This window comes from Gallus gallus, chromosome 1 (assembly GCF_016699485.2).
Source record: "Gallus gallus isolate bGalGal1 chromosome 1, bGalGal1.mat.broiler.GRCg7b, whole genome shotgun sequence".
In the NCBI taxonomy this organism is placed as follows: Eukaryota; Metazoa; Chordata; class Aves; order Galliformes; family Phasianidae; genus Gallus; species Gallus gallus.
This window is the reverse complement of record NC_052532.1, coordinates 15,578,651-15,602,549: the sequence shown is the minus strand read 5'-3', so window position 1 is coordinate 15,602,549 and position 23,899 is coordinate 15,578,651. Positions and strand designations below refer to the sequence as shown.

General features: G+C 37.0%; 1 protein-coding gene across 2 annotated transcripts in view; it reads right to left on the bottom strand.

The window, feature by feature from the left end:
* The window catches only part of KIF21A (kinesin family member 21A), an 84,379-nt gene that overhangs the window by 18,585 nt on the left and 41,895 nt on the right, over positions 1-23,899 (bottom strand). For both annotated transcript variants that reach the window (XM_004934759.5, XM_046943787.1), the window contains exons 8-27: positions 23,347-23,542; positions 22,417-22,606; positions 21,725-21,788; positions 20,956-21,153; positions 17,625-17,663; positions 15,204-15,288; positions 14,904-15,021; positions 13,439-13,627; positions 12,345-12,544; positions 11,834-11,941; positions 11,269-11,337; positions 10,949-11,160; positions 10,175-10,328; positions 9,594-9,794; positions 8,153-8,254; positions 7,373-7,538; positions 6,837-6,857; positions 3,248-3,308; positions 2,976-3,030; positions 1,182-1,399 (exon numbers count right to left, since the gene is read on the bottom strand). In XM_004934759.5, coding sequence (XP_004934816.2) covers positions 1,182-1,399; positions 2,976-3,030; positions 3,248-3,308; positions 6,837-6,857; positions 7,373-7,538; positions 8,153-8,254; positions 9,594-9,794; positions 10,175-10,328; positions 10,949-11,160; positions 11,269-11,337; positions 11,834-11,941; positions 12,345-12,544; positions 13,439-13,627; positions 14,904-15,021; positions 15,204-15,288; positions 17,625-17,663; positions 20,956-21,153; positions 21,725-21,788; positions 22,417-22,606; positions 23,347-23,542 — 2,646 coding nt within the window. The remainder of the gene's footprint in view (positions 1-1,181; positions 1,400-2,975; positions 3,031-3,247; positions 3,309-6,836; positions 6,858-7,372; positions 7,539-8,152; positions 8,255-9,593; positions 9,795-10,174; positions 10,329-10,948; positions 11,161-11,268; positions 11,338-11,833; positions 11,942-12,344; positions 12,545-13,438; positions 13,628-14,903; positions 15,022-15,203; positions 15,289-17,624; positions 17,664-20,955; positions 21,154-21,724; positions 21,789-22,416; positions 22,607-23,346; positions 23,543-23,899) is intronic.

The following is a 23,899-nucleotide window of genomic DNA, read 5'->3' as shown; positions in this document are numbered from 1 at the left end:
GCTAGCTGCTAAAATAGGTGGGTTTCCCCACATACCCTAACCCCCCAAGAGCATTATTTTCAAGCAGATTCAACATGTAAAATGCACTGAAGCCATCAGCATGGGTTAATAATTGCTGTCAGCAGTGTTTTACGGTTCATGTTTGCCACTTCAAGCACATGCCAGGAACACGCAGTAGAAATAACACAAAACTGCAAGTGTATATTAGATGGAACCACTGTAAAAATATTATGCAAATAGGACAGGTGAATAGTGAAAGATGGCTAATTCCAGCAGTTGTGACATGAAGATGGCTATAGGATATGGTTTTTCCATATCACTGAATACAACATGTGCAGTTTACACAAGAGTTCATGGAACACAGGAGCTAGTATTTAACAAGTCTCTAGCATCTCTAGAGGTAGATGGCTAATAACCACCAGTAATATCACAAGATATAAAAAGAACATCAAGAGTAAATGGAATAAAACACATTGGAGTACATGAGAGACAACTACTGGCCTCATCACAAAAAAGATGAAAACAAATATTTTTAGTTTAATTTGGCATCAAGTAATACTTTCAATTAGTAAAACTGTTCTGCTGGTAAGCACAGTCTGCAACTAGAGAGGATTTTTGAGGATTCCTAGTATTGTGTATGTATCAGCTTTACATTAATTGAGCATGCAAGTGTAAAGATTTCTTCAGGTTAAGCTTGGTCCGCACAAAGTCTCCCATAAGGATTTTACCTAACAGCTAGGACCACACACAGGTACTACTGGTACACTATTTCATTTCTTGTTGTTGCCAGTTATTTGTTTTGGTTTGGTTTTATTTTGACCTCTCTGCTGTTCTAAGTGTATTCTTGCTGCATCCCAAGAAAGCAAATTTCCCACAGCACTAGTGAAACAAAGTACTAGATGGATTTTGGTCCCACTATTTAGAAAGAAGGCAATAACGATTTCACTATGACAAAACAAGAGAAGTTTGGATCTCCAATAAGCAGCACGTTATTTTCAACAGTGTGTTTCTAATGTGTAGAGTGTTGATGGCAGGAAAGAAGGAAAGGTTTTGTCAGTATTATTTAGTAAGCTTCAAGTGTATTAACCTCCCTTGTATAGTTAAAATAATAGATTACAAGAAATCGGCAACATGCAGTTTTAAAAAGCAAAGAACAATTAGTACAGCATGGCCAAACTTACATGCTGCCTATCTTAGAAGGTAAGCCAGTTGGTGGGGGAATAAACTCTCTGTCCCTAGCAGAAGTATCATTTGTGTCAGCAGTCATCCCACTTTCTTGGGTTTCTGCGGCAGATTCAGGAAGGCCAGGCAAAGTAGATTCTGCAGCACTAACGTCAGAGACTAAATCGCTGCTATCTGCATACAGCAATTCCATCTGTGTAGTGGTTCTCCGGCGGGCCTGGAGACAAACAGAAAGCAAGTTGCAACTTAATCACTTTCTAGAATGTTTCAAGAGTACTACACTTAAGATTATCATTAGCTTGTAAATGGCATTCTCCTCAAATCACTTGGCAGCTTCCTTTAGAAACTAAATTAGGAAGCTCATCTGTACTCCTTGGCAATGATTTCAGAGAAGGTAAGTCAAGTTCAACAGCAGAAAACATTGATTTGACAACTGTTTGAAAGGATGTCCTTGGAAACCAACTACAAGCATCTATTACTCCCTAAGATTTATCTAAATGAAACGTTATAAAGCAGAGGAGTAATGCAAAGTGTGAATTTAAATAACTACAATTATATTGGAGTAATTTCTTACAGTGATGTTTCTTCTGACGTAAAAATAGCTGCTACTTGGCTTAAACTACTCCTAAATTGACATTATGATGAATTAAGATTCTCTCAGCATTTCAACAGTTAGGAAACAGCAGAAAGCCTCACAAAGGAGCCAAGCTCTGTGCAACGCCGTCATTCTTAGAAAACTGGTCAAGCATGGTAGGAGTTTAGCTGCTGCAAACTTAAAATCTATTCCTTAAGGAAAGAAACGCCTCTGGGAAAGACAAAGGCCCAACATGAACACAAAATGACATGTTTATTCATGCCAACATTTTCAGATCAAACTCCTTCAGTTTACCTACCCAAAGAGCTGTGCAGCCAAATAAGACTATCAGTAATGCAACAGCCAACTTAGATACGGTCCTCCAGGGTCAACTGTAGTTCAAAGCATAGGGGCTAGAACTTCTACTTATTTTACAAATTTGCTTTATGCTCCTGTGGCCACAGGAGCAAATCACAAACAGTACACATTTCTAGTTCCCACTGCCATTAATATTAAACTGCAGCCAACCTACCTGCAATGATAACTTTCACTTAGAACCCGAAGGTCAAACTTTATTTTATAAACTCTTTAAATTCCCATGACCAGGGAAGCAAATTAAATAAATAAATAAATAAAGCATGTTTCTGTTCCCATTGATATTAATATTAAGCAGCAGCCTCATTAATTGTAGAGTCATAGAATATTCTGAGTTGGAAGAGATCCATAAGGATCATGAAGTCCAAAACCTTGCTCCACGCAGCACTATCCAAACTTCAAACTTTGTGTGTCTGAGAGTGCTGCCCAAACACTCCTTGAACTTTGACAGCCTGGGGCCATACCACTGCCCTGGGCAGCCTGTTCCATGCCAGCTACCCCCTGGTGATGAATCTTTTCCTAATCCCCAACTTGAACATACCCTGACCCCTACCCTTCATGATGTTTATTAATACTAAACTGCAAATCTACTCAGTTTGGGATCCTATTGGTTTATAAAAGTATCTGTTCTGTAAGTGTGAAAATTCAGCCACAAGATAGTGAAAATTTATTATTACTTCACAGAGAGGAGGATTACACAAAAAATACACTACATACAAATCATACAAGCTTTATCTCAGTTCACCTTCTGTATGTCTTTGCTCACTTATGACTCTAGAGCAAAGAAACAGCATCCTCCAGAAGATGCCACTAAAGTATGAGTTATAATGATTCTACAGTATACCTTGCTTTTGGGTTTGACTTCACCACAAAGCTTCAAAAGATCCGAAGATAATGCACTAAAAGAAAAATTGCAGCATAATTAGTAAGAAAATAGTCATCTTTTCAAAATGCATATTTTAATTTAACATTTCTTTCTATTGAATTGATGGGCAAACTGAAAGGAAAACACACCACAGGTATCTTCTGATGATTACAGAATGCGTTACAAAAAGGAGAAATGATGGTAATTTTTCTAGAATCAGACCCAGTTACCTATTAACAAAGATCGCTCACCTTCCTTCTGTCCCAGGGCTATGCAATGGAGCATCCTCATCAGTACTATCTTCCAAATGTTCTAGAAAAATTCCAAAAGAATACTGTTAGCCTGTCCAACTACAAAAGGACATTCAGGCTTTGCACACTATGCAAAACAATTCAGACAACATTGAAGGTAGATGACGAGCGCATGAAAGGTAGGGATTTACAAACACTCTCCACTATTTGCTAGTCAGTTCTCATGGAATTTTCCCAGCTTTCTCTATTTTTTTCTTTAGTCTTTTCACTCCTAAGTTGTCCTGAGTTCTTTCACACAGCCTAAAGAAGTCATAGACCTTAGCATACAGTGCTGGATGTGGTCCTCTATTCGTTGTAGCAGAGCAACATGGATGACAGAGAAAGAGAAATAAACTGTAGAATGAAATCTGGAAGAAAGAAAGAAGACAAAGCAAAAGACATTATCTGCAAGATGTGCAAGAGAAGATGCAAATCAATGGACAGTGAGGATTTCTGTTCTGACTCCTTTTTCATCTTGCTCCAATACTGCATCAAATCTGTTACGATGAAAGAAATAATGCATTTTTAACTAGCAAGTGAGCTGAGGCTCAGACTCAGTTTATACAGAACTGCAACACCAGCCTGACAAGAAACAAGCACTTCATTAGTACATAAGCATCTAGGTTTCAAACAGGATGATGCCACCGTTTAATACTTTAGAACTACTTCTAAAAAGTATTGATTGCATTGAAGCTAATTGCAGAACGTTGTTCAATATAAAACGATCCTGAAGAAAAACAGGTACATAGAGCTGTTCACAACAGACAAACCCAGCATGCACGTCACACACTGTAACGCTATCAAACATCAGATCGATGCGCGTCTGCATGCAAATGGTGCAAAACATTAAGCTAATAGGATCGGTCCAGGACATGTGTACAACAACTCCAAACTGCTGGGAAAACAGATTTTCTTACTTGCATGTTAGTATAATAATACATTCTATGCATAAAGATCTAGATATTAAATTCCTACAAGTTCCATATTTTTGAACACACTCATGAAATGTTAGGGATTAAATAATATTCTCATGACTTTCCTCTAAAGCTCTTCTTTATTATTGGGGTGCTTTAAGATTATTTAAATATCTCTGTCAGAATATACAGAATATATATATATATACAGAATATACAGAATAACATCTGTAATACACAGAACCAACATATCTGGTACCCATATTAAAATTGGTTTGTCCACCAATTTTAAATTCATGTTTTAATTCATACTTAAATTCCATATTTTAAAATTTAGGTTCATGTTTCGGAGAAAGGGGGGAAAGATAAATAGTCTCCAGCTGAATAGTCCAAAGAAATGAAGAAAGGGAAAATGCTGCCTTCTTGTCCATGCTACTTCTAAAAAAAATGCTTCCTGGAAAAGTCATGGCCTTCTCATAAGGGACTTGTGATCAACTCTGGCAACTTTGCTGTACCTGTGAAAAGTAGAAAGGACAGTATGGCCACAAAAGATGGGATCTTACTTGTAGATTCCCACTAACGTGACCTGACATGCTGCATCAATGTTTTTCTTGAGTTTATCTGCAGTGGATCACAGGAAGTCTGTGAGAAGCCCTCAGGTAGAAAACAGCATGGAGAACCAACAGAAAGAGATGAGAAGGGAGAAAAGAGCAAGATTCTGCAAGAAGTCCTGAGCGAGAGGAGATAGACAATTAAGCCAGTGAAAGGCAGTACTGCTTGTGAGGAGCAGGAGACATAACCGTCAATAAACCAGTGATCAAAGACCAGTGGAGAGCTTTTCTGATGACTTCATGATGAGGCCTTCATCCTCACACAGAGAAAAATGAACAGTGGCAGCACAGTGCAGCAAACCAGCAATTTAATCCAAAGGCGATGACATTTGATCTGCTCTTTTAGGATTTGCACGCACAAAGCTGTGAGTCACAACCAGGCACATCCAGATGTCATGGGTGGGAAGGTGCTTCAGAAAGGAGTGACTTCAAGACCCAACTTTGTGGTCACGTCAACATTTCACAGGTGTGAAGAGTTCATATCTGCACACAAGGTAGGTGTGCATAAGAAGCCTGTTCTGAAGATAAAAATCTGAGCCTGGGATGTAATTTGATGCAGACTGAAACCTCTTCTTCAGTCTACATTTGAACACAGGTGCACGACTGCCTTGGGGAACTCCTGCACTTCTCCAAGTCAAGTGTGTTCAAACTGCTAAAAACATACGGACCACAGAGCTGCAAGAAGGCATCAAAGGCAAGAGCAGCTGATAACCAGCACTCTGAAGGTACAGTTACTGCCTGGGATGGAGCTCAGTACTGCCCCTGAGCTTCCAGGCAGCCTGTTGAGATAACTGCTTTACCAGGAAGCCCTGCACACCCAGAGAGCCCCAGCCATGCAGCTGGCAGCCCCAGCCTCGAAGCCTCTCTTTGGTGCTTTCCAAACTTCCTCCAGCTAAAAAGGTTTACCCACGAGTGATCTACAAAATACAGACTACCAAAAGTGTGAATTTCAGTATGGACTACGGTTAGTATGGCATATTCAGTTTAGATGCACTCACAGTGAAGCCTCCTTCCTATCGAGTGTTAACACAGTCCTGAATGACGTGTGTTTTAAAAGCCTCTGTTCAGGCTTGCAGAGTATTAAAAAGCTTCCTTAACATACATGTTTTCCAAACATATTTTTTTTACAGCAGTGCTACTGTTTCCATGCATTTAACAAAAGTATTTTGAAAAGATTGCTCGAGATGCTGTTAACAAGTAAAGGCCTGTCTAGAGCTAAAAGGAAATGCTAACATCCTGGCTAGAGAAGCCTTGTTTTCACTCCAGCAGGGGCGAACAGGCACACACATGCACATGTATACAATACAGAGGCTATTTTAGACAAACTACAACACTAATACCACTGGTGCATCTGAAAAAGTACTCAGCAAATGCAGCAGCGTGCCCTGGCACGTTCATCAGGTGTCACCTGTCAGGGCACTGCACAGCTGTAACTGTTCTCACCAGCTCATATCAGGCAATGACCTATACACTTCAAAGACAAAGTCTTCTATACATGATATGTTCCTGGATAGCTCCACGGGCTTACAAGGAACAAGAGATGATATAAAACAAACTGCTACTGACATCAGGAATATTTCAGGTTTCAAACATAGCCAATTTTGTGACCAGCAGTCACCAGAGAGGAGAAAGTGTGTGTCATTTACTTGAGAATCATTTAGAAGCAACAAAAGATTAATCTCCTCAAAATTAGTGGTCAGCAACTAATTCCAATTGAAAAAGTGAGGTATCTGCATTCTGTAAATTATTTACATTACAAAATAATTTGTCTACAAAGAATGAACTGCGTTTGTGAATTATTTCTTTTTCCTCAGTCAAAATCATGTCTAACAAAGATAACATGAGGCTATAGGTGGTTTCAGAAAGGAAGAAATGCTCATTAAGCTCATGATAAATGAGTACATTTACAGCATCGTTCATGCAAACTTCACACACACACAAATTCTAAGATATACCAGTTAGTGAACATGAATGAATTAGTAACTCATGCAGCTGTACAGTACACAGAAAGCTAAACATACTTACCCAGTGGTATGCTATCTAGGTCTGTGTAATAACAGCAACAAGGAAACAAAAGCAACACTCCAATCAAAACATATCCAGATATAAAGAGAAATAAAACAAAAGTACCCAAATGTATCCTATACTTTTCCTTAATACTATCTCACAAGAAGTAGAATAGATGCCGTAGCAGACATACAGTGCCACTTTGAAAATCACTAACAAATGATGATTGGACAGAATTACATGGTTAGAATTTCACATTCAAAAAATTAAAATCATATGAAACCGTAAAAGCAGCCTTTTATGAAAGTAATAGGTGAAATACTTGAATTTTAAAGCCTCGATAATAAAAAGCTTCTGAATTTCCTATATTTCACTGCTGAGTGGATATACTTAAATGTGACATGCATGCATATCAATTGTGAAATAATTAAAATTTAATGTTAAATTACAGCATCTATTCAGAAAAGAAACAACCTAGAATGCCCAGTACAGCATGCATGAAAGGCAAACATGACATGCAGCTGACTATTTGGAGTACAAGATGACAAAATTACCTTGCAAAGCATGACCCAGTAAAGCATCAAGTTCAGGATTCAACTCGGCTTTCTCTTTTAGCATATGAAACAGCAGCTGGTTTTGAGTAGCACTAGTAATTTCTGTCTGCTTAAGGCGCCCCTCAAGAACTTTAATCTGAGCTTCCTTCTGAGCTGCTTGGAGTCCCTAGGAGAGACAACAAGCATGTGATACATGTGTGCATGTGTACATTGTTATAAAGTGCCAAATACTCATTTTGAAAACATTACATCCCGAAGTTTTATGAAAAGCCCATCTTGCTCTACTCAAAAGCCAAAGTCTGACCAAGGCATGCCATGCAACAATATATTACCCTATCTTGAAACTAATTTTAAAAATGGATCATATTTTCAAGAACGTTGCTGTGCCACTGTTATTAAAAAAACAAACAAACAATCAAACCAGAAAAAAAACACCCTGAGCACTACCTTGGAGCTTGTTAAAAAACATGGAAACACAGTATTAATTTGATTACTAATTACCTCATAATGTTGTTATAACAGCACTAGTTTTTCCATAGAGTGAAGTGGACTCTTCTGGGGGTTGAAGAACAGGTAACAGCTTGAAGGGTACAAAGGATCTCAAGGGCCTCCACTCTGAACCACTGCAACTCATTAGTGCTGACCCGCTTTGCTTCGTTTGTGTTTACTTTCCATAGTCATAAACTCAAATTAGCCAACCTTTACCAGCCTTTATCAGCTCTGCTCATGATACATAGAACAGTCTTGGTGCGCACACACATATTTCATATTCTGCATTACCTTATTGATACCCATTGTGAGGAAGTGATCAAGCAAATATCGAGCTTCTGTCAAAGTGCAAGCATTTATCACTGCTGTTACATCCAAGGTCTCTCCTTCCTCCTACATATGTACCAATAAAAACAGTCAGGTTTGGGGAAAAATAAAGGTTTTTTTTTCTAACATTACCATAATCACAGAAAACAGAAATAGTGACAGAATGCTGCAACATTACCCAATTATTCCCTTAGGTACCTCTAAACCATACCACACATTTTCATCTTAGTGGGTTTTTTTTGGTGTTTTTTTTTTTTTTCTTCCAAACTACCCCCAAACTACCTCATGGTACAGATTCCGCATCCTTCCAAGTCTCTTGCAATGCTTCCATTTCTTTCCTATTAGAATGTTCTTACTAGCCCGTACCTCAGAGCCCTTCTTTCTACAGGCTAAGCTATTCACAGTGCATACAGAAATAAGTGCATTTCTTTAATCTCTGCAGCCTTTGTATATTTGAAGATTTCTCCCACTAGTCTTTTCATCATTCTTCTGATTACTCTCAGTTAGTATTAAGCACTTTGGCACCCTTAGGAATAATCTTTTGTGTTCACTACCATTTTACCGGTAGCGTAAAGTCCAGCAACCTCGCACCATGCTGTCCAAAATTCAAGGAGCCCTGATGCGATTAAAACAGTAAAAGCTGCTGGCAGTGTAACATGCATTAAGGCACAAATTAGCCCAGTGTGGTAGAGGGAGAACTCAAAAACTGCTATATAAAAAAAGAGTCGGTGTTACAGTTCAGACTTCATACCACCACGCATTGAGAGATCTAAAAGACTGTCTGGTGTGCTCTTCATGCTGGATCATGTACAGTGTGATACACATGAAGTTTTCACATCTGAATTTCATTGCTTTTGATAACGCCCAAGTTTCTATGCCCATCACAACAGCAATTTAATGGGAAATTGTCTAAAAAGTCTATCTCAAGCAAATTTTCCTGAAAGGCCTCCTTGATTACAGATAGCAACTGTTCCTTAATTGAAAATTTACAAAAACACAATAGGTAATAAAAAGAATTTACATAGGTGATGACACACAAAATCGCTTACGTATATTTAAAGGATACAAAAACAATACAACAGAGTAGAAGTATATCAACAGCTGCAGAAAGAGAACACAGCCTGGTAACCTTTGATTCCAATAACTCAATTAGGCACCAGCAGAACAGAAAGCATCAATTTTGATGTTTAAACACCTTGCAGTACTTAACTTGCATTACAACATTAACACCAAGATTCGTATCTCGAAGTCCAGTTGTATAAACAGCCTTCACTTCAGACTTCACTAATTTCTAGTTCCTAGTTCAATAACCACAGAATCAAAATATAATTCATTTCTAAATAAGCACATTTTCAAGGCTGCTTCTTTTCTGCCTTTCCATTATTTAAATTAATACCTGACCTACCTTTGCTTCTTCCATTTGCATAATATTTGCTTGGCAGTCAGAAATGCTGTCATTAATGTAGTCTATATTTGCAGTTAGTGATTCCATTTCTTCATTTATGTTCTGGACATTTCTATCTGCTTCACTGCCACCCCCATCCTTGATGAGTTTCTCCCTTTTCTTTGAAAGCTTCTCCCTTCTTCTTGTAAGTTCTTCACGTTGCTATTTTCCCCAAAGACAAAATATTACATAAAAAGTAATTAGCAAACACTTTAGGCGCTGAAGTACCCTCTTTTTGTTTTCTTTTCCTTTTTAAAATTTAACTAACACTTCATTATTTCTACAGGAAGAAAGAAATCTACACTTAAGTGTATTCATATATTTACACATTAACCCATTATGTGTTTTTATTCCTTGCTAAGCACAGAAATCCCATCATCCAAATGCGTACTGAAGTTAAAAGTTTCTTCATTGACAGCAAGGGATTCCAAGTCACTGCTTACACTACCATCACAGCAAAACATTTACAAGAAACATAAACACAGTTCTCTCTTTATAGTCAATACGACCACACAGATCATAGTCCATAGCAGCTCACCCACCGTAAGTAACCTATTCATATCTGCCTCCATATTGGAAATGGTCATCCTCTGCATAATGATATCAGTGACTCTGCGTTCAAGTAACTGCCACTTCATCCTGGCTGCCCTTGAGGAGTAAACTCTGCTTGTCACTGCTTTTCGCTGATATTTCTTTCTGTGGTACATTCAGGAGAAACATGCATGTAAGGCTAAAGTAGTTTAGATTCGAACGTGGAAACAATCAGGTCATGGCACTAGACACCTACCTGCACTCCCCCACCAAATTCTACTATACTCTCATATATAGCAGTTGAAAAAAGGTATCAAACCCTGGCATCTTATATGATGCAGAACTGAAATAAAATGACAGCTAAGAATCATCCCCTGTTTAACAGGGAAATGTACTTGAAACTGCAGTGGAAAATCATCAGCAAAATTAATATACTAAACTATGTTTTGCAACACGATTTTATTTGAATTTAAACATTACAGGTCTTGGACCAATAAGGACATTTCTTTAAAAAGAGATTAAGTGTGTTTTGAAATTTTAGTGCAATTTATCCTTTAATGTCGTTTTACATTATTCCTCACTTAAGCCCACAAAATTGAAATTACATTTGATAATGGTAAAAAAATCCATTTTATGAGCATTACCTGACTGTAGTTTGACAGTCTCATTACCTGACTGTGTATTTCAACCAGCAGTTGAAATATGTATCCTTACAAGAATATCTGCTATAAATTCCATGCAATTTTCAGTTCTCTTAACATGTTCTAAAGAGTTTTAATCCTTACCCTGTTCCATTTGTTGCAGTAACAGATAATGCTTGAACCCTTGCAACAGGAATTCTCATCTTCTGCTGTGCTGCTGTCCTAGACCCATCGTGCTCAACCGATGAGCTAGAACTTGGTTCTTGAATAGGATGTTCAGGCAGACTGAGCTTTCGACTCACTTTTCCTGCCACTTTATCAGACAGAGGCCTGACTTGCCGACGAAGAGCTGTGACCTGAAACAAGAGTGCAAAGACAGTTACCTCTCCCTGAATCTACATTCAAAGTTGCAGCAATATAATATCTTCTATTGTCTAAGATGCATTACTGTTTTATGACAATACCTCTTCAGTTTTGCGACGTAAGATAACTTCCTGATTTCTTTTCTGAGCTTCCAGAAGCTTGAGCTGGTGCTGTGGAAGAAACACAAATAGAACATAATATTTCCTCCATTTTCTGTTACAAGAAATTTACCATATACGTAAATTAAAAAAGAACTTCACACACTAAACTACGTTTGCAGAACTCCTGTGAAATGACAAGTTGCAGCGCTCTCATTTCCATTCTGTCCCAGAAAGACCAAAAGTGTTTCATAAAGTTACTCTCTACCAAAAAGAACACTTCCAGTTAAGTAAGGCAGTAGCAATGGTTTTGTAAAGATTCAGTGATAAAGTAATACTGACACACATAATCAGTAAGTCTTTTGTTTTCTGTTGCACTTATCACTTGAAACTAGGAGCTGAGTGATCACAGAAGTCAAACCAAATTACGTGTATTCTGACTTGCAAAAATAACCAGCTATGTGCCAGCCTCAATGAATGCATATACATAGGGCACATGCCTTAATTTAATGCACATCTCAATGACAGCCATTTATCCCAAACACAAGTTCTTTATCTGTTAAATCACCTCTCTCTTGCGTTGTTCCTTTTTAAGCTGTGCAATCTCTCTATTTCTTCTTGATTCAGTCATTCTAGCTTTCTCCTGCTCTTCTTTCATTTGTTTCATCAAGCGAACCTGTAAAGAAGTCATCACTTAGAAAAGCCATTTGCACTGAAGTGCTGTTCCCTGCCCCCATTTATAGAAAGAGTTTTCCCCTAAACTGCCATCTTGCAGCATATTACATGCTTTTAGCAATTTACTTCCATCTAATGTCTTCACTCAGTGCTGAGTAACAGGTAATAAGCAGCACAAGCAGCTCTGCATGTTTCTAGCAGTAATTTCCATTAATTAAACCTAAAAGGGCTCCCCACACATTCATGCACACATAGCCTAGTCTCCATATCTTCTCTGTTGTCAGTCCTTTCAGCAGCTGACAGCATGAACAGAGTTATCCAGTGGATAAATGCACAGGCAATCCTAACTTATTTTCCAGTGAACAAACAGACATTGCCTGACACTTCAACATACTGAGACATACCTTGGTTTTCTTCATCTCTGTCACCTCCTGCTGCAGTTTCTTCAGTTGCTTTTCATATTGAGATTGATTTTTAAGCAGTCGTGCATGTTCTTTTTGAGCTGTTTGAAGTCTCTGAAGTTCTTTATTCATGGCTTGGAGTTTCTTTTCATATTCTGACTTGATTTTTTTTGCCTTTTCTTCTGAATATGTCTCTACAGAACCTAGAGCAAAAGAGAATTCTTAATCTGCTTTTGTTTGAGAGATTTTTACTTTGCCACGTCAGATGACTTTCCTCTGCTTTTAGCATTGTTTGCAGTATGCTTTAAAACCTCAGTGAAAATTTCAGCTCCTGTCAGCTGCACTGTTTCAATGCAGGAAAACAGATATCCAAATATCTGAAGACAGATACACACATGCATATGAAGACAGATTTACACATGTGCACAAGCTGATAAGATTACTCAAACCAGATCCCAAGAGCCATCAAGCCTAGTATCCCCATCTGAGCTGATCAAAAGGGAAGGTCTAAGGAAGAATAAGGGAATAGTGAAAGCATATTAAGTACACAACAATCAAGCACATACAGTTTATTTTTAGTATGAAACAGTCAAAATGAATCAATAAAAACACTTCCCCCAGCACTCTCCCAAAACTTGGACTTATTTGCAGCTCATGACTTCCTGTGCCACAGTTCATTTTTTATCTTAACACTACCACATATTAAAAAGCTTGGTCTGTAAAACACTTCTGCAGAGTTGCTTTGATTCTCATTCTTAACTCATGAGAGTCAAAAGAAAGGGGGGAGGTTGGAGTTAAAGAAAACTTTTAATTTGGGTGCTATCTCAAGATCTATGTTAAAAAGAAAACGAGAGCTCCTAGAAAATTGAAATCAAATACCTTGTCACAGTAGCAGCAACTCCCACCAGCCCCCAGAAATCTCTCTCACCATTCTGGTAGAAATTATAACAAACAAAGTATGATCCACCTGCATTATGGGTAACAACTAGTTTATAACTCCCGCAATTTCTTATCACATTTGCAAAAGGAAGCCAGGATGTTAGAAACAATTCAGCTCGCAGACCATACACAAATTTAAATACATTTGTAATTCTTACCCAAGTTTTGAAGAACTTGATCTCTTTCAAGCTGAGTGTCTCGAATCTTATGTTGTAGCATCATTAGTTTCTCCTCATATTGCTTTTTCAGTGTCTGCAATCTCCGCTGGCTGTTCTCTAGCTCATCTATCAGTTTCTGCTTAATGGCTATTTCACAGGTGATATTTGCCAAGTCAGCTTGATAATTTTCTGAAATAAAAAGATTTGGATAATTAGAAATGAAGATTCCTGTTAATGTAACAGTGAGAACCAGATAATTATGGATTCCTCCTACAATGTTAGGGTCATTTCCTGGCATGTAATTTTACATATGAGAACTTCACACAAAAAACAATGCAGCAAGCAAAACCATTATCTGCAAATCACGACCAAATTTCTGCTTTAAACACTCCCTATTCTAGGAATGGGAAAGAAGGAAGTAAAGATATCTTTCACTGGAACATAGTTGCTCTGCTGTTATAATTCTTTACATTTAAATCTCAACAACAGCTATCTGTCTTTCCCCATAAAAAGTTACACAGGCTGTGAGACTTCAATCACCTCAGGGCTGCAGAGTAAGTCTCATTCAGAAACCCAGCAGGTTATAAAAGGAAAATTTGGCTACTGGCAGATTCCAATGGGAGAACTTCCTTCCTCTAGCTTTTGGAAAAATGAAGTCAAAATTCTTGGAAGAGAAGCTGCAGTATTCGTGAAGGTGGAACGAGGGAAAGAATGAGAAGAGTTAGAGGGAAAAGTAAAGAAAAAGAATTAATCCCCATACTAAATTTGTAAAAGTTTAACTAATTGCTTTGTTCAGTCAGGTTTTTTTTTGGTTTAAGATTATGTGCTCCAGAACTAATTTGTAAATTGTGGATTTATTTCAGGTTCTGCAACTGCTGCTAATTGCTTATGTGACTCTCAAACAAGCAGGAATCAACAGCCCTGATTTGCCTATTTGGCCCAACTCATGAGTGAATTGCTGGTAATGCTCTCTCTCACTCTAGCAGTCCTAATTTGCATGCCACAAGTACACCAGCTGTTGATGCTTCTACATGAATAGCCACAACATCTGCAAAGTGACGAAGGTTGATGGACTTCCAGCATTTCGAAATTAAATTTTACCCTCTTCCAAATTAGCCAAATGGAAGCTGTCAACTGGTGATTAGTCCTGAGTTACAAAAACAACCTAGTAGTTTTGCTTCATATATTTTAACTAAAGAAGAAATGCCTTATTAAGCACTTGATAACTTCTGTTTAATTTTAAAGCCAGCAGAGACACTCAATCAGATGTATATTTTAGCACCATTTCTCACAAAGAATTCACTGGACATACAATCAACAAAGCATTATGAACAGCACTGAGAACATGCTATCTTCTCTGCCATACAAACCAAAAAATGAACAAACATGCACACATTAAAAAAAAGCCAAGAATGGCACACAATATTTATACAAAAAATCTGCAGAAATATTGCATTGACATCACCTTTTTCATCAGAGTCGGAATCTGACTCATCTGAGCTTTCAACAACTTCCATGTCATCTTCATCCTCATCATCTTCCTCTTCTTCATCTTCATGATCACTTGCTTCCTGTATTTCCTCCTACAAAACGTGGAGTGGAAAGACATTAAAACACATCCACACTTTTCTGTGCCCCATTCACTTCCTACAATCATTGGGAAGCAGCAATATTCAGTCCATTCATTCCTAATTTTCTTTCAACAGCCATACAAATCAGTACACAGGCAGTAAACAAATCAACCCAAGTACTTGTAAATACTTACTGCTTCCAATTCATTATTTGCTCTCTCTGAAGTGCCTTTTTCATCTCTCTTCTCCTGCTCATTATCTGTGTTGTCATCTTTAACACTAGTAGAAAAGGCATAGACAAAATATTCACAAACTGAAATAGCAAGTGATTCAAATCCCCCAAAACAGTAAGTTTTAATTCAAAATAAAGATGAAACCAAAGTGTGGTTAGACAAAGTATACATGTTGTGCATGGGTAAAACACAACTTCCAAGCTCCTACAGAAAACAAAAATAACGCTTCTTTGCTCTTAATCTTAGTTTGCACAGTAACATTAATGAGTATTACACTGTTTTAGACCATATCGCATGACTAGGACAATCAAAATATAAATGTTTGTAAACCACAGCTGTATTCTTTTTGCATGGAAGTTGTAGCATACCCAAAACAGCTTTTACTAAACAAAGAAAGAATATTATGTGTAAATACTATATACATCATAGATACATGCCCTCGAGGTATAACAGAGTCTACCATGCCTAAGTTTTCTCGTAAGGTTTATGCGTATTTCCTAACATACCATGCTATAATTAATTTTTGGATCAGTTGTCTATTTAGGCGTCAAGAGAATGCTCAAAATAGGCATTAATATAACAAAAATCGTTTAGAAAAACAGAATTGTTGCAATAAGAATGCGTTTCAAAAAGAAACTTTCCCAACAAACAAGATAATATTTTAGTATACATCTAGGTTTCTGTTTTTCAGAGTATGATTCAAAACTTATGTAATTGACAAGTACTTTTACATTCTTTCCTCTCTTGAGGAGTTGGACTTTAACCATAGTGAGGACTTATACAAATTGCAGCAGTTTTGATTTGGTGTATTAGCCATTAGGATGGCTTCTTAACTTTTAAGTGCACACCTGAGATGCCACATGCAAATGTTAAAATTCTAAAATTGATGGCACTCTGCAAATTGTCCAGGACAAACTATCGATCCCTCTAGAACTACACATGCAAAATGGAAACGATTCTCAATTGAAAGGAAATTGCGACAGAACAGGACTAGACACAATGGGTAGTAATAATGAAAAATGTGGTTGGGATCACATAAGGTGGATTCTACTTCACCCAATTTCAACTGCATAATGGTGGGACGAGTTATGTGCCTGATCAGTGATGGCACATTCATCTTCCTCTACTGACACCAAGAGGAGCTCAGACGAGAGATATAACTGGTAAATCCAGTACTCAGTGCAGTGACAAGAAACGTTCAGAAGATTTGAGAAACTACTCAAATCTAAAAGTCACCTTTAAATAAAAGAGCTCTACTCTGAAGAGTGCTAATTGAGAGACACAGTGCTTCTGCATATACTCAGTTTTTTTCTTTTTATTGCTTTTTAAGCAGATCAATGCTAGATTGCTCCCCCCCCGTCCCACTCCCCAGCAGCGGGGCAGAGCTCAGCTGCAGCTGACCACAAGTGGGCATTCACTTGGGCAGCAGCCTGCCTCAATTAGAACAGAAAACAAACACCAGACAAGGAACACTGAGCCATGCAATCTCATTTCCACAGATTCTCATCTCTGGTTTATGTTGGACAGCAAGCCTAAATGCTAACAGATTCTAGTTGCAATCTTCATGCACAATGAGAAAAAATTCCCAGTTTCCCTTCTCCTGCAGACAGTACAGAGCTCACCACTAGAGAACTTGTGTTCTGCCTAATGAATGGGAGAAGGCAGGAGGAAGGAGAGCTAGCAGCTCCTCCGGGGAGAACCATGCTGCTTAATGGATATTCTACTGCTCTGTGGGTTCATATCATCACTCTACATGAATCCAAAGCGGGGGTTTTGGATGAAAGTTGAAAAAAGCAAAGTCAGAAACAAAAGTTCCTTTACATACTTTTAACAACAGCATATTTCTCTTTTAGAGCCTTCAGTGTCACTGCTCTCTGTGACTATCTAATATCTCTACTACCTTGGCTGAAATTGAACTGAAAGAACGGTCAAGGTTTCAGTAATGCAATTTCAATAAATGAATAAAACTGAAGAGACTGTGAATAGACCTAACTCAAGTGTGAAGGCCCAAGCTCACATGCTAAAATGATTAAGTTGCTATATTGCCTGCTATAACATTTTATATGATATGAGCTACAGCACCTTCCTTCCGCCTTTCATCCCATACAGACCAGGCCATGCAAGAAAGAAAACTACCAAATTCTACAGCGATTCCCAAAGGCATCACCGTCCCACAACTGCTTGCAATCCCAAAGTCAACCTCAATTCCTCCATAGAGATTTCTTCCTATTAAAGCACTTGTTGAAAGCCAAAACACAGGACAGAATTTTGAAGATCCAAATGAACTAATCTTGGGGTTAAGAATCTACCCAACTTCTTTCCTCGTATGGCAACCAGTTAATTGAAATGACAGTTAATTAAAAACCTGGGAAATATTCCAACCTTCTTTCTTCTTGACTGCTTTCCTCAAGTTTCTGTAGCCTTCAAAAGCACGAGGTACAGTATTGGAAGGCCAAGTCAATGAAGGACAAACCAGACAGTGAAAAGCGCAAGTGATAAGAAGGTAAAAAAAAATGATATATGAGCTTGTAGAGTTTAAAACAAAATTTTAAAAAATACTGTCAAAAGACAACAAGTAGTAAAAAGGCAATACATTTTGAACAGTTGGAAAGTAAATAGAAAACAAAGCAACAGCATTTGTAGGTTAACTAATCTGTCACTGTCAACGATTAGAAATCCAAGTTATACTAGTGAAGAAGTTACATATATTTCACTTTGAGAATTATTTCTAACATGGATTCAAAAATCTAGTAGTTCTAAAAAGAAAACTAGAACAAAACCAGAGAAACTCTCTATACTTTTTCCTGTTAAAACTGGTAAATAAAACACTGAAAAATTCAATAGGTGCTGCCACTGAACTGAAGTTTTATATCCTCAGCAACATCTCAGGACAAAGACAAGATTTATTTTTTTTTTTTTTAGTAATAATATTCTGAATCTAATTCAAACTTTTTTTGAACTGCAATTATTTCTTTTGTTTAGAGTCTTGTTATTTGTTTTTAAGTAAGAAGAGAATTGCAGTTGTTTTTTTTTTTTTTTTTTTCTTCTGGGATTCAGAAGTACATTCCAGTGATTGCTTGTTATTAAAAACAAAAAAAAAAAGCATCAAAAGCAATGAGATGGACAAAAAGTTAGTATTTTTACTTGTACTTTTCCATCCTTAGCAAAGGGCAATGTAGCTGTAAAGAAGTGTCTGGATAACTTAAGTGTAGAGATGGCCTAAATTACATTCTTCATGTTCCCATTATGAGCAAGCTTTGAGAGTGTGAACCCTTCCACTTGACACTGCCTGCTACCTTCCCTCAGTACCAGCTAGGTGCTAACATGCTGAACCCCATGTAATTTTATCACTAATTTAGTTTAATAAAGGTTAAGGAAGTCAAAAGACAACAGTCAAAAAAGGTTACAAGATTTGTAAGGTTCACTAACAACTGAAAGAGACATGGGAGATTTACTGTGGGACTTCTAGTGAGTAGGTCACACAGTTTGTGGAAGTATATGTCAGTATTTCGGTAGTCAAAACATTACTGGGGTGTAAACTCTTTCCAACAATCTTTATGATGCATGCTTGTTAAAGGCTACAGATATGAAGCAGTACATACCTGCTGCTCATTCAAGAACTAACTCTTAGGTCTTCAGGCTACTTCAGAACAATTTATATAAGTTGCATGTACTTAAAACTGTGCACCTTTAATCAATCATACTGATTCTTAACACAGGAAATGAGCAGATCAAGAAAGGTAGTAGGGGCAGAGCTACTAACTAGTTTTACCAATCCCACGTTCATAGGAAAACACTAGTTAGACAACTTTAAGATAATATCAATCCTATAAAGGAGTAGTACAGTAAAAGCAGCTAAATGCCTGTAGGAAACAGAAGTAGAGCAAAGAATCCCCACCAAACTACAGGGTAAATGGTCCCTTTGCAATACATCAGTATATCCATTTGCAACACCTGAAAATTTGGCAGAATAAAAATTTACAATGATATATCCCAAAAACAGACTTAACATCTCATCAGTTAGACAGAAGCAATCTGCAAATGTGCAGTCTCTCAAATTCTAATTCTTAGCATTTATGGAATTATTTTCCTGATACATGCAACTCAGAAATATAAAACCATTTAGCAGTCTGCAGATGGGCCAACCCTTACCAGTACTTAAGACTAAAATGGAAAAAGACACTATAAAATGGGATCATAAAACCCATTTTGAAATGTAGGTTGGGCTTTCAAAAGGGCTCTTTCAACTTAAATTCTCTTTTGGTTTTCCAATTCTATAGTGCAAAGTTTATTGCAAGTAGTCCTCGCCCTTGGGTCAGACCACTGGGCTATCCCATTGACAAGATTATCATCCTGCTGTAAGCATCACTGCTCATAGACACATCTTACACAGAAGATGACTAAAATTAACACCTACCTCTTATTTACTGCTGTAGAAAACTTCCAAATGTTTTTGCTTTGTTTTGCTTTTGGGGAGCTTCTTTTGGTGCCTTTTTTTTTGTTTGTTTTGTTTTGTTTGGGTATTTCTTTTAGAAGTAAATATCTACTACAGTAAGATCTACTACTCAGTGTATGTGGTAACTTCTATCAGTTTTCTGGTCACAACCCTGTCAACAATCACCAAATACTCAGACACCAACTGAACAACTGGGGCTCTAAGCATGTATTTAATGCATGCTTAATTTTAAAATTCTGAAACATACAAAAGCAGATCTTCTTCTTCAGTATGTTAAAGAACATACTGAAGTGTTTGTCTGAAGTGAGGCCAGAAGATTCTGCTGCTTTCAGTTAATACTTCCACCCTCTCTTCGAATTCCTATAAGCGTAACACACAAAATCAACTTAAATACCCATGAAAGAGTGCCCTGAAAAAATGAGATGCAACAAATAATTTAGGTATCATCAAAAGGAGTGTTTCCCACAAGTATCAGACATCTGTATAATGTATGGATTTATGGATAAGATTCCAAGCTGCAGATCTCACTAACACAAAGCTACTTTATAGTTCTACTATATTTCAGGTTTGTTAAATTTACTGTTAACTTGTAGGTAACAGATTAGAAGCACAGAGAATTGGAAGGAAAAAGGAAAGATCTGTAACAGAATCAAAGTCTTGGAGTGCACAGATTCTTGCTGTACTAACTGCTATCTGAACAGGCATTTATATCAATGTGTACGAGCATTTTAGTAGATGAGAAATTGGACAACAAAAGACAGCTAAGCATGACGTTGCAGAAAAGCAGGAAATCTCAAATCAAAAACATTCATAAAAGCAAAAGGTAGAGAAAGCAAAAGAAGCCATTCCAGGAGCTACCAAAGAATTCCCAGCTATTCAGAATATCTTCTCTTTGACACGTGGAAGGAAAAAATTGTAATTTTTGTTCTTGAAAACTCTTTTTGAATTTCAGATGCTTAAAAAGTTAGGGAGAGCACCTGTGCCTTTACAGTTGTACATAACTATGACATAAGAAAAAGAACTGTTATATCAGAAACATTCATTCTACAAATAACATATATTCCTTTGGAAGCAAAGATGCAAGAGAAAAACAGCTATTCATTTGATGAGTAAAAGGGTTTGTGGAAACACTAGTTTAGGAACCAAACCCAAACAGCAACAACAGATGTATTCTGAATTGTCAAAGTTTAAAAACTAAAAATAAAACACACACTTCCTTACTAATACAAAGAAATAAAACTATTATTTATACACCACCTTTTTTTCTTCTTTCTTTCTTTTTTTTTCAGCTTTTCTAGATCTTTCTTGGCTATATCTAGAATTTCCAGTGTCTCTTTTTCTGAAGAAAGCATAGAAAATGCTGATGGTCCACCAAAGTATGTGGATCTTGTTGAAGCTCTTGACAAGTTGCGCCGAAGATTTTCATTAACTGCTTCACTTTCTAATAGTTTTGCCCTTAAAAAAAAAGCAAATATACCTCTTTAGTATCTGCAATTGGAATGCATTATCTTCAGTTTAAGAAGAAGCTACAATACAAGGTGAAATCTTATGAAAAACAAGCGTGGTAAATTCCCTGGTCATATGACTCTACACAATGGCTATGGAAACTGTACACATATCATCAACATAAATGCTAAGTGAACAGTTATTGAACAACTACAAATATATAGAGACGCACTATGTTAACAGATACATACAATGTATGTAGATATGTATGTTCATTATACAAGAGCTAGTGTATAACATAACATTAATACTAAGTGGGAAAGCTATATATATGTATTATATATACATATTTTTGCAATGATGTAGCTCCAAAGAAGAAATGCAAGTGTCTAAAATATTCAGTATCTTTAACTTCTTTAGAGTAATTTCTCAGTCCTATAATTTATACCAGATTATGATATTATCATAAAACAACAGTGTCAAATTTTGCACAATGATCAGTCAAGTGAAGTATTCAGCTCCTAACATTACCAGCATTTGTTTTAAATGAAAATGATTCAAAGACAAATTACATAAATACCTGAGATCTTCAATTTCCTTGATATAATTATGAATCATGTTGCTAATTTCCTCGTTTCCTTCTCCTGGGGAGAGAGGGGAATGATAACACTTAATATTTTCATACAGGTACTAGGAACAGCATACCAGCAAAGAGAAATAATGATATGGGATGCTCATTTAGATCTTACTGATTCATGAAATGTATTTATTTTTTAAGCTGCATAAGGACTTTGGTTCCTCTTTGTGTCCTGTGATCAGGACCATTATAAGTAACTTATAATTCTATTCTGCTTTTCCCCCCATACATTAGTAACTTTCAATAACGGATGTATCATAAATCAAGAAGATCCCCACAAAATGCACAAGAAGAACAACGTATTTGTGGTATTTCTATCAGTTGATTGTTTTATGAAGTGAAAAGCAAACAGTCACCCATCTCTAGGTCCTCACCCAATGCTAAATATTTAAGTACATGTTTAACTAAGCACATAAGTAATTCCTATCCAAAGGAATTATTTCAAATTTCATGCTGCCGATAATCCTAATTGGTACAGAGTCCCAAACTACTTCTGTTAACAGAAGTCTCTGGAAATAGAGGTGAAAGCATATCCCTTCCAAGGGATCCATGAAGCAAGAACATGGAACTGATATGAATTCAGGTACTCATTAAGCAGTTTACACACAAGTAAGTGCAACGCACCCACAGCATACCTGCTCTGGCTAGAACTTGGTTGGCCTGATCACTCACAAGCTGCGTTACTCTGGCTCTCAGTGCATCAATAGTCTCTTGCATGGCTTTAATTCTAACACGCAGATTATTGTTTTCTGTTTGCAGCATAGCGTTTTCATGAAACATGTCATTGATGCTTTCAACACCTTCTTCATCTATAATCCTTTTACCCTTAAGTAAATACATAAGTTATTACTAGTAATAAAAAAATTATGTGTAGAAAAGCATTTTTAGTGTTATTTTTAAAATCTAGCAAAGATAATCCACAGATTGCTTAAAATTTCACACAGATGCTCATTGCAAAAGATTAATCTTTCAAAGATTTCAAAACAGCACAGAAAGTTCTCGAAGCACTGATGTCTGCAAGACACCGATCCTTGCATTTTGGTCCTCCCTGCACAGCCCCACATTAGCCTGAAATACAGGTTCTTGGAGAGATTTAGAAATGAGATGACCATTCTTTATTAAATCAGGATACTGTCTCAAGAATAACAAAGGGAGATAACAATGGTAGCCACACTTATTGCTGAAAACAGTATCCTTTGACTAAATTTTCAGTAAGAAATAGGCATTGTGTAGTATGAGTATCCGGCCTGTATAACTGAAAACCCATTTTTAAAGCACAATAGTTTTAGCTCTCGAGTAAGTATTTAAAAGCAACATACAATAACTGGTACATGAATGAACATGTGAACAATCTAAATTGTGATCATTTTTCACTTAGGAAGTGACTATTTCTCCTTGCTGACCACGAGGATATCTGGTAATAACTCAAACTATTTTACAGATTAGTGTTATTATTCAGTTGGTTTTTTTTTTGTGCGTGTGTAAAGCAGAACTAGCCAAGAGAAAACAAGCTGTAGAATTATAATCATTTTAAAGCAGAAGAAATACTAAAAGAATACACTTACTGTTTTGTATTCCATAAGTTCCATCTGTAGCCGTGTAATCTCATTGCGCAAAGCATTTATTTGCTGACTAGCCCTGTCCTGATTAACCATCACCTTGTTCTTGATGTTTCGTGCCCGATTCGCATACTTCAATGTGTTCAAGGTTTCCATGAAGTCTCGATCTGAAGGGCTCACACACGCTATCATGAGTGTTTGACTGCAAGTTACAAACATAGGCTAGCTTTACAAATGGAGAACCAAACGAGGACAGACAGGCTAACAGGTCTTCACGTAGAACTTGAAACCAGAGTAGTGACTTCATAACATCTGGGTAAAGATTCTAGACCTAACTCCAAGTACTGTAGAAGACTGTCAACCATAAAGTTCCAGAACCGTTATGTCATGAATCACTCTGTATAGCATAGGAGATCCTACATCATTAATTGTTCTATCTGTAAAACTACAAAAGCAATTAATGGAAGGTCCTAGAAATGTTTTCCTAATAGTTGTATAATTTGTAATTTAATATGAACTGAGATTTAAAATCTTAAAGCCAACCTGAAGCTTCAAATGG